The sequence below is a fragment of the Exophiala mesophila genome (assembly GCF_000836275.1).
Source record: "Exophiala mesophila strain CBS 40295 unplaced genomic scaffold supercont1.1, whole genome shotgun sequence".
Taxonomy (NCBI): domain Eukaryota; kingdom Fungi; phylum Ascomycota; class Eurotiomycetes; order Chaetothyriales; family Herpotrichiellaceae; genus Exophiala; species Exophiala mesophila.
In genome coordinates this window covers 4210927-4224949 of record NW_015622504.1, presented here as the reverse complement: position 1 = coordinate 4224949, position 14023 = coordinate 4210927, and the positions used below count along the sequence as shown (strand labels likewise).

The following is a 14023-nucleotide window of genomic DNA, read 5'->3' as shown; positions in this document are numbered from 1 at the left end:
TTGTGCTTGTTACAACATGATATCCACGAGTATCAACCAACCAACCAACCAACCAATCTGATGTCATTGCTGGGCTCACGGCTCGATTGACGTGTGTCTCCAGTGGTCCCCCGACAGACGGCCGAGGGGCTGATGCGTACATGCATTGACGTACAGTCGGTAGATCGGGACCTGGTCTGGAACTTCGGATGCATCATCCATCTGGAGGTCAAGGTGTCAGGTTGTGGGTGTCAGTGTGTCACCCATGGTCTTGTTGATTTGCTCGCTACTACAGTGTATCTCTTGTATCTTGTCTTGCATTGCTGCACATGTTGCGACACCTCTATCCACATACCTTCATGAGAGGGTCCTCTTCCCCTCTCCTCATCTATCTCTGCTCCTCCCCTTCGTTGATCTGAGCTTATCCCCGGCGAATCGCCATCTCCCTTGTATCTCAATAGATCGAAAATTGATCCTGCTTCTCAATTGCTATCTCTCAGACTATTACGCTGCCATGCTTTCTGGCAGAATGATCAACAGAACACTTACCCCACTGGTCCAATTCATTCATCTACTTCCATCCAGGTTTGTCCTATACTGGATATTCCAGCCCCATCAGGTAACTGCATTTGCTCTGGTGTGTTCTTGAAACAGACGTAACGAAGCTTTAATCTCGTTAGCACTTTCTGTTACTTCAACTCCGACTCCAAAAGCGGTTCTCCTTCTCTATCTCTATACCAATGGCAAGTCTATGACCCCACTCTATCAAAAGGTCATGGTTCTTGGAAAGTTGGAGCTAGTCCGCAAAATGATGGAATGAATGTCATTGTATTGACTCGTACTGCCAGGTGAACCGTGTTGCGCTCAACCGCAACGAGTGGACTGGACTTTGCCGACACACAGACAGGTGGATAATTGAACCGGTGGGGGGTTTACTCGCACACACGAGAGATGGAGAGATGGTGTGTACCAAGTCATGCTATTGTGTTTCCTGATGTAAGGGCGCATAGGCGAGGGCAACTAACTCCACATATCAATATTGCATCACGGCGACATTACGGTAGATGCGAAGTCGCAAATCTATCAAATTCTCCGAACTTTGGTTCGAACGGCATTCGTATCTCCCCTAGGGATCGATACGTTCCGAGTTGTTATCCCTAGAGACCCTCTTGCTGCTTTGGCCCCATCTGCCCCCGAGATCATGCAGCCTTGCCTCATGAACTCCAGTTCCTACACGAGCAACGACAAGTGATGAGATCTGGTGGTTGATCTTATATTCTATATAAAGTTATCTATGGTTACATGGTAGATTTGGTTTAGCCGTAATCGGCGCAAAGCCGTTCACGAAGCGACATTCTCGTCAGGAGCCTTTGGCCTTTTTGGCCTCAAGACGATCTCGTACATGGTACCAAACTGGTAACGACGCATCTTCTCCACGACCAGGCCACTGTCGCGCACGACCTGTTCAATATCTTTGTTGAACCAGCATCCATACCTGTCTGCATGTCCCTTGGCCATGCTGTCCATCAGCCGGTTGATCCAGTTGTACCTGGAACGCCCGTGTTCAAGGAGAAGGATCCGTCCGCCATTGTCGACACCGGGGTCGAATCGTTGATCTCCCTGGAAATCGACCTCGCCATAGTCTGACGAGTCGGTAGATTCCTTGTCCTCTGACAAAGAAGGTGCATCGTCCTCTGGCTTGGGCTTGAACCTTGCCGATGCCTCACCAGGCTGTCGGGCAAGTTCACCCATCCTCTGCAGGAACCCTACCGGGTTGGCCATGCTGCAAATGCCCATGGTCTGGACAATAGTGTCAAAGCCTCCTTGGGGCCGTTGGATCGTCTTGGGGTCGCCAGCATCACCGACCACAAAGTCCACTTTGCCCTTAAACTTAGGACCACCTGATTCTTGCATCATTGCATCGTACTTCTTTTGCGCCTGGTACACCATGATCTCTGACTGATCATTAAATACCAGACTGGTGATCCTGTCCTTGGCGGGCATGCGTCGCGGTTTGTAGTCGTACCATTTCAAGTTTCTCCCAGTCCCGCAACTGACCTCGAGGACATTGCCATGGGCCTGCTCACAAAGCTTTGCTCTTTTCTTGTGTAGTCGCATCATCTTCTCCGACAGTTCCACCTCATCGTCAAAGTCTCGACCTAGATCGTTCCAACGAGACGAGACATCGGCGTTTTGCTCGAGATCAAGCGTTTCATCGAGCTTGACTGCTCGTTTGTAGGATGCATATACGAGGCCAAGGTAGAGTGCAAAGGCAATACTGAACAGACTCCCGCCCCATAGGTATACCTTGAAATGTTTCTGACGGTGTCTGCGTGTCCGTTCGTCGAGGTCGGAGGTTATCGCTGACTCTTCTGAAAGTTCGTCTGGATACTGACGAGAGGTTTGGGCTGTGCGCGGAACGGAATCCCGGCTGCTTTGAATCGAGGTGAGTTTTGGAGGAGGTGGAGGACGTCTGGCCTTTGTCGACGCATGCCGGGCATTGTGGTAAGAGATATTGACGTGGTGGCTAGCTCTGAATGCCCTCGTACTCGAACTCTGGAAATGGAAGTCAAATGCAGAGAGCTCGGCCTTGAGCTTGCGAGTAGATGTACCAGCACGCCTGGAAGTGAGTGAATAGGCAAGGTGCGGTATTCTCGTGCACGAGAGGTTGTTCATGATGGGAGAAAGACTCGGGTCAAAATACGGACATGGTCAAATACGGACAGATCTTCAGGAATAGACCTTGTCCTACAGAAGAGTATGGTGCTGCATCGGCGCTGACTGCGATCGCATCTCGTCGTGCTCTTGAATATCTTCCTGATGATTTTCTGCTTTATTGATGCTGCACCGAAGTTTTGCCGTAAGCAGGAGGCTATCGACACGTGACTTTGATCACGGCCCGGTCATCTCCTCGTCTCGTCCTTCCATCTCCAAGATCCTTTCGTCGGCAACCTTTCTTGGAGTTGCGAATCATAAAGATCCTGCCAGGCGACAAGACGCGGAGCCGGTGGAGACGGAGAACGACGTCAAGCCAGCACTCGTGTCGCCTTGGGGTTGCATTTGTATACTACCTGCGCACAATGCGATGCATCATGCCACACCACACCTATATACCTAAGGACTGGGACTGCAGTCTTTGGCAAAGGTAAACAGGAAGTACACTCTGCGCAATAGCTGTTCCCCATCATGTCTTCTACTACTTCTCCCGTACCTAAACAGATCCTCATCATTGGAGCGGGGGAGTTTGGCCTGTCCACCGCACTCTCCCTCCTTTCCAATCCCACCTATAAATCCTCACTCATCACAATTGTCGAGTCCTCTCCCTCTCTTCCCAATCCCTTTGGCTCATCCGTCGATGCCAGTCGCATCGTCCGTGCCGACTATGCTTCCCGTCCATACTCCAAACTCGCCCTCCAGGCTCAGATATTGTGGCACGACAAGAGTCCGGACGGATGGGGTGGTGAAGAGAGATACCACGAGCCAGGATTTGTCTTGACCGAAGACAAAGGCGCAGGGGGTTATTTGGGAGAATCTCTGGCTAACGTTAGATCTTTGGCAAAGGAAAACGCAGAATTTGGCTCAGATCTGAACAAGATCAAAGTGTTGAATGGACAGGATGACATCCGGGCTGCGACAGGCTATGATGGCGTGAGCGGTGATAGTGGTTATGCCAACTTCAACTCGGGATGGGCCAATGCCGAATTTGTCGTATCATATGCGCTGAAGAAAATCAAGCAACACCCTGCAAGTGACCGAGTCACCATTCGCCCTGACGTCCACATTGACCATTTACTTTTCTCCAACGACAATGTCATCGGTGCAGAAACCAGAAGTGGGGAGCAGATCACGGCTGATTTGACAGTAATAGCTGCTGGCGCATGGAGTCCTGCCTTGATCAACCTGCAAGGAAGATGTCTCGCCACCGGTCAGGCACTTGCCTACTATGACCTCACCTCGGAAGAACAAAAAGCCATGGAGCATCGGCCGACAATCATGAACATGAGTCGCGGTACTTTCATAATTCCTCCACGAGCGCAGGAGTTGAAAATCGCCAGGCATGGATATGGGTATAGAAGCATGGTGAAAATCCCGATGAAGAAGATCGATCCGTTGTCAGACCAAGATGGAGAAGTCGAAATCAGTTTGCCACAAACGGCCATTCCGATCCCTCTTGAAGCAGAAGAAATGCTGCATGCAGAACTAGCAGCACTTGTCCCCCATATGAAAGATCGACCTCTGAAAAAGAGCCGAATCTGTTGGTATTGTGACACGTAGGTCTCATCAATTCAAGGATCAAATCACGATCCTTCCAAAGACTCTGCAGGCACTGACAAACATGTATAGGCCATCTGGAAACTTTCTCATTACATACCATCCAACATATAAAAATCTCTTCATCGCGACAGGCGGTTCAGGTCACGGATTCAAGTTCTTCCCAGTCATAGGCGACAAGATTGTAGCCGCGATCGAAGGAACACTGGACCCCGAACTGAAGCAGATATGGCGTTGGAGGAGTGATGACGAGTTGAGAAAGGAAATTGGAGGAGAACTACATGAATTTTCTGGCTGCGACGATGGGAGTCGGTCAGGACGGAGAGGGATGATCCTAGAGGAAGAACTCAAAAGGACCAGGTAGACAATCACGGCAGAAAGACACACCAGAGAGATTATGACTCGTCCATACATAGTACTTAGACAACATGATTCATGATTGATTAGATTTCATTACTGATTCTGGCATCTTCCTTGTTCAGACACGATGACCTATGACCTGTGACATGCAGTCCAAGTTGACAAGACTCCCAAGGCTGACATCCCCATGTACCATCCAACCACTGACATGCAGTCAAGATTGCGAAACGTCTCTCACAAGGTCAAGAATCTGGTGGAGACAGATCATTCAATGTGACACGACAGGACTTGAGATTTGAGACACGGTGTGTCTCCATAGTCTTGGTGAACTTGGATGAGTACGAGCGCAGTGCACGGTGAACGGTGAACGAGGAACACAACACGACATGACGCTCACATCTCACACCTAACACGCGCACATCACATGCAGAGCAGACGCGCAGGCACTACTACCCTACCTGACAACTGTCATGTCAATCTGTGCGACTGTCACATTCATATAATGGTAAGGTTCCATCCATCCTATTCCATCACATATCAGCCTGGTCCTGACGCACTTGCTTACAACCTACATAAGGGAGATTATCTACGTTTGTATGGGCAGTTTTCCTTTCCTCCTTCTATTTCTCCTTTGTCATCTTTGATTCATACACTTACTGCTCAAAATGACAAACAAGATCACAAACAAGAACCGTGAGCAGACATGAATCAAGCTTGCGTTGGGGTGACACGTTAAGACACCAGGCCACGACGCGTTTACCTTACTTTCCCTTACCTCAAGTCTGACTTGTCTCGTTGGGAGATGATTCGAAAGAAAGAGAAGAATAGGAGAAGACAACGGAGTTGTTCAAGACCACCAATTAATTTGTGTCCGTATCTTCCAATCATTGCAAGTTCCTTATTTCTTTCCTTTTCGTGGGCGGTAGTGGAAGGTCAATCATCTCCTAACTAATATATATTTCTTATAGTTTCCGAACCTCATGCAGCCAACCCCTCCTCACATACTCCGTAGGCTCACATACGCGGAAAGTATGTATATTCATTGACCATTTCAACCACACAAGTCTTGTCCTCGATTCTGTCTGGTGCCCACTCCGAAATGCATGAGAGTCGATTTGCAGACCGTTAATAGGTAGGAGAGGGGTTGACAAGAACAAACTACTTACTTCCTCTAAGGTCCTCAATGTCTGTCCGCAGGCCCTCCTCCGTTTACTATTCAAAGTAGTCACGAACCTGTTGGCTATATCATCAGTGCCTACCCTCCATCCTCCCTGTCCAGACTTGTGTGTTTCCTCTTTTCTCCAGACAATCACCAACGCTTCAAAGTCAGACATAGGCTGCGCTGTGGACGCCCAACAAGCCAAATCCCTCCAATCCTCCAAACCCCTCGACTGCGTCCGCAAGGCCGCCCTCCTTTCACCATGTGCTACAGCCTCAGACCTATTGTCAGCTATTACTCAACAAGACACATTCACAAAGGCAAAAGACAAGAATGATATGGCGGATAGAACTGGTCATATTATCACCGCTAAACTTATGCTGTCTGAAAATGGTCCGGATGACGAAAAGTTGGCTGGCCTCAATGAGTCCAGATTACCCTTTCCGCCTCACACAGCACAAGACAGGTAACGCAACCTGCCGCCCGATGCTGAACCCGCTAGACCGCTTCTCTCCCCGCAAACAACATTTTTATTGCGTTCTCCACTCCATGGACGATGACAACTTCATCTCCATTCTCTGTTCCGCGACCAGGACCGGGCGCTCGAGGTTCTGAGCGTGCTCATACTATTCGAAGCCCAGTGCTTTATTTGCCGGAAAAAATGCCGATGGTGCTTGAGCTTAAGCAACCATGACCCAAGTGGAACTCTCAATTGAGAATAGGACAATCTGCCAGCAGCATCGATGTCGACCAGCGCCGAATACCGCTGATTGTCCCTCCGTCGACGACGACCCTTTGTCTAATTGGTGTAAACAGCAGAGGCCCACGAACTGTCGTGGCCCTCCACTGCGAAAAAATCGCTCAAAACGCCAAGCAATGCTCGTGGACTATTCGTAACAGGGCAAAAAAGAAGAGGGGGTTTCGACGATGCTCAAGCAATCGTCCCAACCTTGACAATGTGACCTTTGTCAAAGATGGTGCAGTAGCGTGAATGTTGTACACGGATAGACCGCCAACACTTGTAGACGTGTCTACTAGACCTTGCGGAAGTCTGACACACATGTTAGTACTTTGTGAAGCGAAGGTGACGAGGTGTGAATCGGCATACCTGAAAGTGTCGGGTAGATCTGCTCAAAGGCTTGGTAGATCTCCTCGCGGACTTTTGCACCGGTGAGAACGATCTTGCCACTCACAAAGATCAACAAGACGATCTTGGGCTTGATCATACGGTAGATCAGACCAGGGAACAACTCTGGTTCATACGAACTGAAAGGATGATGCTTGGAAGCAAGACCTTCGAGTCTAATGGGGAACTTGATGTCGCAAGAACCAACAATGTTTTGAATCTTGAAGTCGGTGAACTTTGCGTTGAAGCCAAGTTTCTGGATAATCCGAGCGTACTTGCGGCTGGCAAGTTTAGAGTCATCTTCCGACTTTGCACCGGTAACCACCATCTTGCCAGAAGCGAAGATGAGAGCGGTGGTCTTGGGTTCACGGATACGCATGATCACGGCAGCAAATCGCTGGCAATGTGTTAGCTTAAAATCCACTAATATGGATACGATGAGCATACCTTGGGATTGTACTCGGCATTGCGAGCGTGCAAAGCAATCGTCTTGAGATCAAGACGGCAGTCAAGATTCACCGTAGCAACAATGTTTCTTTGAAAGAAATAATGTTAACCTCTGCTGGCCACCGGGGCAACAAAGGATGGGGTACTCACTGCAAGGTAGGTACAATACCACTCACGCCAGCTCCAGGTGTAGCGGTGGGAGTTTGAGGTGCCTGCGTGGCGCTCCCCTGTTGCTGAACGTTCATCTTCCCATCTGCGTATGAGCCACCGTTGAGGTTTTGTCCATCTTTCTCAGAGGAAGGCGGGGTCAAGTCTCCGGCGCCGCCGGGAAACGAGAGAGACGCAGGAGAGGTGAAGGCTTTTGCCTGTTGAGCGGTCGACGGATGAGTGGTGAGAGAGTCCATGATTGCAAGTTGAGTCTGGCTTAAACTGCGTCGCAATGAAGCGGTCGCAGTCAGATGTGTCTAACTTGGAAGATCAATTCAGATCGTGATCCAAGAGAAAAGACGAATAAGGCAGTCTATGAAAAAAAAGTTAGGCTGATGACTCTTATGTTTGCAAGGTGGAAGGGTGAGGTGTTTGAATGTAACCGGTTAGACTGAGTGACTTGACACGGGTGAGGTAAAAAGTGACTGGGTGTCGAGGCAGTGAATCCCACATGTGAGAACTTTCTGCTTACCACACCAAGAAGCCTCTCGCCAGTAGACAATCGACCCAGAGCGGTTCGGATTTGGTGGACTTGGGAAGATGCAAGGAGGTAGAGGAGGATCGTGTGCGAGGAATCGTACCGAAATGTGGGAGATGAACAACTCAATGTCTCCCCTACAAGCAAACTGCCCTACTGTTCAGCGAGACTACCGTCGACGGGAGCCGTGAACCTGGGACGACGACGAACGCGTTCCGCCGTGAGCCTGTTGTTGATATTCTTGCTCGATCGATGAGTCCTTCGGAGACTCAATGACAGATCGACAGTGGGATGCGACGAAACAAGGACAAGAAGTGAGATTTGACTTTTTTTTTTTGCGAATTACTAATTGCGGAAAGAGCAGACTGTCTAAATGGATTGAGATTTCCTGTTCTTCTTCTTGATTGTCTTTTTAGCCTTGGGCAAGGTAAGAGAATGGAAGGCGCTCAGGAGACAAAGCCGGTGAGCTGCGGTCTTTTGCGCTCAAAGAACGGATCAGGTCGCGATACTGCGATCGAATGAGATCGGGATCGACGACGATGAGAGATACGGATAGAGAGGATGAAGGTATCGTAGACGTAGACGACTTGCGACAAACACTGTTGCGCTTGTAGTTCAGCCTGACGGTGGGGAAAGAAAAGTGGTTTCGGAGAGGCGAGGATATCGCGGCCAAATGCCAAGCCAGGAAATGTCAAATAATCCGGGAGCAGTCGCGAGGGGAGGGAAGGCACCTTTTATACCATAATCCGACCACCAGAACCCCGCCACACTAGCCTACAATAGTCATACACTAGTGACCCCGCTAGTCTTATTCGGTCCACTTGTCGGCACCATGGCGCCTGAGCACCCTGGAGTTTGCTCACAAGCCATCTGCATGCATCTGCACCTTATCTTTGCCCCTTTTCTTTGCTTTCTGCACCTCTCGCTGACTGGGCGGTTGGCCATTACCGCATGCATCCTGTCATGCAGCGGTTGCCTGGTCAAGAATAACACACCTATGGGTTTCCATTTCGCAATAACATATCATTCTGCTTCATATCAAACCACAAATTCGCCTTGTTCTTTCTCAACCGGAACCTTGAATGTGATCAGAGACATGGACCTCGTCTCGGCCAAATCCGAGAATTCGCCCAAGCAAAGCCAAATCTTGGAGCTCTTGCCGAGCCGCGATACCACCGTCGATGTTACAATAGCCAATAACGCTCACGTGTTTTTCCATTGCGAATTTTTTTCAATAATATTATCCGTCGTCATTTTTATTGACTAAGTACCATCATCGTCATGGCGCCGAAATTGACAAGACTGAGGTCATGAGTTGCCACCACAATGAATGTCTGATTGGTATGACCCCAATCTATCGGACTCATTAAGAAGAACTCAGTAACACCCTTGTTTGTGACAATATCAAGGTCATGAATCAAATGCAATGCAGCAAGTCAATGTTTGTGTTTGTGTGGTCAATTGCGACACACAACACGAGCTGGCTCTGCACAAGTCAGAAGAAAATATGACTCACAACAAAATGCAGGATGGTAGGAGTGGCAGGTCAGCCAGGATCAACTTGCACATGCTGCCGAGACACGCAATTGAGGGCTTGGCATTGGCCGATTGCTTCCCCACTCTCCTGTCTCGCATGCGCTGAGCCAATCATCGTCAGGCCACGCTGGCTTCAAACCGGTGAGTTGTGGATCCGAAAAGTCAAAAGGAGGCGGTGCTGCCCAATCACGCCACTCAGACGACCTGTCGTTCTACTTTCCTTGACTTGAATTAGACAGCCTTGCAGAGTCTGTTTTAGGGCTGGTGTAGTTGATTGTGTAGCAACGTCTGCAATTGCAAGCCATGAGGCAGCTTCATCAAAGTACCGTGAAACATCAGGCTCTGCTAGTAATTTGATTTTGTCATCGCAGTAGAGATTGCTCGATGGATGGATAGATGACGAACACAATTCTAGCAAGTAAGTTGCTTTTGACCTGGTTATTAGGTCTATGTATAGCCACTTCTGCGCAATCCAAGCGTTACGCTGACGACATTGGTTCGATACTGACCCCCAGATCTCAACATATACTAGATCACTACTGCCGAGCTATACTGGCAGAGTCGTGGAGGTTCCAGGCCTCAATACCAGGAACAGACTCAAAATGAGCAAAAGCAGTGTCGTTGCTTGCATTCTCATGTCTGGTATCAGGTAATGCTATAACTTGGGCCTTCTCCGCCTTGTGGGGTTTGCCAATTGATATCTTGACCTGGAACTTTGATGTCACATGTTTTACAGTGGATACAACTGGACAAACAATGTCAGCGGCTGATGCGACTGGGAAATTTAGAGCACTTACTTTTGGGAGTTGATCTGGAATCTCACCCCGAGTTCCTTGGTCTCGTCCTCGACATACTCATAAACACCAGCGGGACAAAACCTGTTCTCAACACCTTTGTATACTGGCCATTCCTTTGCCGCATGGGCGTCCCAATCTTTGACTTGCAAGTGCACAGGCTGGTCTTCCTCGTGATTCGTGCCAGTCCGTGATACTGAAGTCAAGATGTCGAATGTGATCTCACCATCTGGCTTCGGGTATTCAATCTTCTTAAACTTGTCTGCCGGTTTGGTCGCTGCAGAATCGGTACTTTTGTGGCTGAGCGTGTAGGGCAGTTTGCCTTTGAAAAGGATCGCTTCAAGGCCCGACCACAGGATTCCACCATACAGGCCTAATGGATTGTGGAACGATGGCCGAATATTGCGGACTTCTTTCAGTTCAGGCCAGATCCAGCTGTTGCGCAGAGATTCTTCGTAATTGTACAGGAAAATAGTGTTACTGTCGGGGTTGCTGGTGAGGGCATCATAAGCAGCTTCTGCTGCTAACATGGCAGATTTCATCGCGGTATGAGTGCCCTTGATCTTGGGGACATTGAGAAACCCTGCCGTGTCTCCGATAAGAGCTCCACCGGGGAAAGCACATTTGGGTATTGATTGGAACCCTCCTTCATTGAGAGCGCGTGCGCCATAGCCAATGCATTTGCCGCCTTCGAGGACATTCTTGTAAAATGGGTGCAACTTCATTCGGTTGAACTCTCCATAAGGTGATACCCATGGGTTGGGGTAGTCGAGACCAACCACAAGTCCGATGCTCACTAGATTTTCGCCGAAGTGATACATCCAGCCACCTCCATACGTCGATTTGTCCAGGGGGTAGCCCATGGTATGTGAGATCTCGCCTTTTTTAAATTTCTCAGGTTGAATTTCCCACACTTCTTTGATGCCGAGCCCGTACGTTTGAGGTTGCGAGTCTCGTCTGAGGTCATACTTCTTAATGACTCTTTTGGTCAAACTGCCATGGCATCCCTCTGCAAGCAGTGTCACTCTAGCATGGAACTCCATACCACGTTCAAAGTTGGCCTTGGCTTTGCCATCACGACCGATACCTTGATCGTTGGTGGCGATGCCCTTGACCGCGCCTTCGTGGTTGTACAACACCTCGGCTGCAGCGAATCCTGGGTAGATCTCAACGCCAATCTCTTCTGCTCTTTCCCCTAGCCATTTTGTGAATTGACTGAGACTGATGATGTAGTTCCCGTGGTTATGCATTTGAGGAGGAGTCGGTAACGGGATGGCAGCCGATTTTGTCAAGAATCGCATCTTGTCTGACCCGGCAGGTGTGGCTTGAGTGAAGCGATTTTCATTGTCTTCTGACAACCAGTCGGGTATTAACTCGTTGATGGCTCGTGGTTCGAGGACATTTCCAGAGACGATGTGTGCTCCAACTTCTCCTGCTTTCTCCAAGACCACCACACGAAACTCCTCATTGCCAGCCTCGTTTGCAAGCTGTTTTAACCTGATGGCGGCACTCAGCCCAGCTGGACCTGCGCCTACGATGCAGACGTCGACTTCATCTGATTCTCGCTCAACTGATATGGGATCAAACTCTTCTTCGACGTCGGCATATCTTCGTTGTAAGCTGGAGGACAATGAACGTCTTTGACCAGCTACAAAAACTGGTCTGGTCGACCGTGTGGCCGTTCGTCTGTGTGCGGGGATGGCGTTGACAAGGGAAGCTGCAGGTCTGGAGAAATGCCGCGTCTGGGATGCAGGTACGGCAAACCTCAGCAAGGGACGAGCGACGTGTTTGGAGGCCATGATGAGGTGTATAGGATTCAAGGAGAGATTGACACCTAGCCTGCGAGATATCTAGGGCGCTTTTTTTGTTGGAAGCAGACCTTCAAGAATGGGGTGCTACGGGGAAATCACGGCGGACAGGCTATCCGTGTATATTCTCAGCGCAGTAAACGTCAGTGAAGTCGGTTAACCCCGGGCCCGGGGCGAGGATGAGGAGGTCGAACCACCAATTGGAGCATGGGGAAAGCAAATCAAGCGAGTCTCGTGACTCGGCTAAGACCAAATTGCATTCCCTTGACTGTAGATCACGTGATGGATATCCGAGGTCCAGACTATCTGACTCGGTCTCAGATCGGCCTAGAATGTGTGGTACGCGTCAGACACAGCAATTTGCATCAATAGCCCAGTCGGTCTACTCACCGAACGACGAGAAATGGTATCAAAATCTGGTCTGACACAAGCTCATTTGCTTCACAGCTTCTCTCATGACGCCAATCAATCCGGCTTTTAAAAGTGATGCCTCTCCAGGTTTGATCCAGGTCTCCTTGTACTTACGGTTCACGGAACACGGCCCTACTCCGTAAGCGTTAGATTGCCGTGGCTTTGCAGGCCAAGGCCTCTTAACGTCATGACCGTCATCCTTCTGAGGCGAGAACATCAGTGACACCCTGACTAATGACAAGCATTCCTAAGCACTTTCGAAACATCACTGGTATCATCAACGTAGGTTTCGCATGTCGAATGTCCTCCCTCGAGATGTGTTCGTCATCGGTAGGTCAGCAAAAATAACCAACTCTTCTTTGAAGAAAAGTACCACTGAACTTCAACCCTGTTTTAAACGCGAGTGCGACGTTCCCACCCTGCTCCAAAGTATCATGACCACATACACCCGCATTGGCGCAGTCACCGGCGCTAATAAAGGCGTTGGACTTGCCATCGTCCGCCAACTTACTCTACAATACCCCACATCTCCCATAAACAATGGTCCTTTACTGCTCTATCTGACCGCCCGCAATGAAGAGAGAGGCAAAGCTGCTCTAGATGCAATCAACGGGGACCCCGCAATCAAACAAGCCAAAGCCTTACGACGACACGGTGGCTTGACCGAGATTCAGTACCATGCATTAGATATTGATGATGATACGAGCGTCGACCGCTTTGCTTCTTTTCTCAAGGAGCAACATCCACAAGGAATTGATTTCTTGATCAACAACGCCGCAATCGCGAAGCGGGGGTTCGACAATACAGTGGTCCGAGACACTTTGCATTGCAACTACTATGGCACATATCATGCAATGCAACGGATGCTTCCACTCATCAAGGAAGGAGGCCGACTTGTGAACGTGGCTAGCATGTCAGGCCATCTGAATTCAAAATACTCGGATTCTATCAAATCTCGTTTCCTCAACGCAACGAAACCGGAGGACATCAGTCAGCTCATGGAGGATTTCACCTCGGCGGTTGCAGGTGGAACTTACGAGAAGGACTGGCCCAGCTCCGCATACGCTGTTTCCAAGGCTGGTCTCATCGGCCTCACCAAAGTCGTCGCACGTGATCACAAACAAGCTGGCAGCAATATACTGATCAACGTCTGTTGTCCAGGCTATGTCGTAACGGACATGACACGTGGTGGAGGTGTCAAGACACCTGATCAGGGTGCCCAAACTCCGGTGATGCTTGCAATCCATGATCTACAGGACACCAGTGGAGAATTCTGGCAACATGAAAAAATTATTGATTGGGATAAATAGCCTTGAGACTATTGGGCTTAATGGAGCTAGACATTGCGACAACTTTCGAGACAACCAGCAAGAGCTAGACTATACATAATCTATATGGATTGTTCAGAGTAGACAAAAGACTTATGATATTGACATCCTCGCTTTG

General features: G+C 49.3%; 6 protein-coding genes across 7 annotated transcripts; 2 read left to right on the top strand and 4 right to left on the bottom strand.

Annotated features, from left to right (window-relative positions):
* Positions 1-1235: 1235 nt before the first annotated feature.
* Positions 1236-2767, bottom strand: PV10_01354 (uncharacterized protein). The gene has a single exon (XM_016365556.1). It carries the CDS (start codon positions 2653-2655, stop codon positions 1321-1323), a length of 1335 nt encoding a protein of 444 aa, XP_016229205.1. The 5' UTR covers positions 2656-2767; the 3' UTR covers positions 1236-1320.
* Positions 2768-2952: 185 nt separating this feature from the next.
* Positions 2953-4711, top strand: PV10_01353 (uncharacterized protein). Its single transcript, XM_016365555.1, has 2 exons — positions 2953-4250; positions 4324-4711. Exons 1-2 carry the CDS (start codon positions 3166-3168, stop codon positions 4613-4615), a joined length of 1377 nt encoding a protein of 458 aa, XP_016229204.1. The 5' UTR covers positions 2953-3165; the 3' UTR covers positions 4616-4711.
* An 843-nt stretch (positions 4712-5554) lies between these two features.
* On the bottom strand, positions 5555-6133 carry PV10_01352 (uncharacterized protein). Its single transcript, XM_016365554.1, has one exon. The coding sequence runs from the start codon at positions 5943-5945 to the stop codon at positions 5574-5576; it is 372 nt and encodes a 123-aa protein (XP_016229203.1). The 5' UTR covers positions 5946-6133; the 3' UTR covers positions 5555-5573.
* PV10_01351 lies at positions 6108-8723 on the bottom strand. Of its 2 annotated transcripts, XM_016365553.1 has the most exons (5): positions 8132-8723; positions 7494-7863; positions 7344-7431; positions 6879-7293; positions 6108-6821 (listed from the first exon to the last, which is right to left on the bottom strand). In XM_016365553.1, the coding sequence occupies exons 2-5, from the start codon at positions 7745-7747 to the stop codon at positions 6805-6807; spliced, it is 774 nt and encodes a 257-aa protein (XP_016229202.1). In that variant the 5' UTR covers positions 7748-7863; positions 8132-8723; the 3' UTR covers positions 6108-6804. The 2 variants fall into 2 exon arrangements, with proteins under 2 accessions (XP_016229202.1, XP_016229201.1); XM_016365552.1 differs by having other exon boundaries at positions 7494-8723.
* A 435-nt stretch (positions 8724-9158) lies between these two features.
* Positions 9159-12287, bottom strand: PV10_01350 (uncharacterized protein). Its single transcript, XM_016365551.1, has 2 exons — positions 10362-12287; positions 9159-10309 (listed from the first exon to the last, which is right to left on the bottom strand). The coding sequence occupies exons 1-2, from the start codon at positions 12155-12157 to the stop codon at positions 10210-10212; spliced, it is 1896 nt and encodes a 631-aa protein (XP_016229200.1). The 5' UTR covers positions 12158-12287; the 3' UTR covers positions 9159-10209.
* Positions 12288-12914: 627 nt separating this feature from the next.
* On the top strand, positions 12915-13991 carry PV10_01349 (uncharacterized protein). Its single transcript, XM_016365550.1, has one exon. The coding sequence runs from the start codon at positions 13012-13014 to the stop codon at positions 13885-13887; it is 876 nt and encodes a 291-aa protein (XP_016229199.1). The 5' UTR covers positions 12915-13011; the 3' UTR covers positions 13888-13991.
* The last annotated feature ends 32 nt before the right edge of the window (positions 13992-14023 follow it).

What these genes read in the sequence shown, in the direction of transcription:
- PV10_01354 (XM_016365556.1), bottom strand. Translation starts at nt 2,655, where the DNA reads ATGAACAACCTCTCGTGCACGAGAATACCGCACCTTGCCTATTCACTC.
- PV10_01353 (XM_016365555.1), top strand. Translation starts at nt 3,166, where the DNA reads ATGTCTTCTACTACTTCTCCCGTACCTAAACAGATCCTCATCATTGGA. An exon ending in ATCTGTTGGTATTGTGACAC is followed by an intron (nt 4,251 to 4,323) that starts GTAGGTCTCATC and finishes AAACATGTATAG; the next exon opens with GCCATCTGGAAACTTTCTCA.
- PV10_01352 (XM_016365554.1), bottom strand. Translation starts at nt 5,945, where the DNA reads ATGTCTGACTTTGAAGCGTTGGTGATTGTCTGGAGAAAAGAGGAAACA.
- PV10_01351 (XM_016365552.1), bottom strand. Translation starts at nt 7,747, where the DNA reads ATGGACTCTCTCACCACTCATCCGTCGACCGCTCAACAGGCAAAAGCC. An exon ending in GGTATTGTACCTACCTTGCA is followed by an intron (nt 7,432 to 7,493) that starts GTGAGTACCCCA and finishes TTTCTTTCAAAG; the next exon opens with AAACATTGTTGCTACGGTGA. An exon ending in ATGCCGAGTACAATCCCAAG is followed by an intron (nt 7,294 to 7,343) that starts GTATGCTCATCG and finishes ACACATTGCCAG; the next exon opens with CGATTTGCTGCCGTGATCAT.
- PV10_01350 (XM_016365551.1), bottom strand. Translation starts at nt 12,157, where the DNA reads ATGGCCTCCAAACACGTCGCTCGTCCCTTGCTGAGGTTTGCCGTACCT. An exon ending in TTCCAGATCAACTCCCAAAA is followed by an intron (nt 10,310 to 10,361) that starts GTAAGTGCTCTA and finishes TTGTTTGTCCAG; the next exon opens with TTGTATCCACTGTAAAACAT.
- PV10_01349 (XM_016365550.1), top strand. Translation starts at nt 13,012, where the DNA reads ATGACCACATACACCCGCATTGGCGCAGTCACCGGCGCTAATAAAGGC.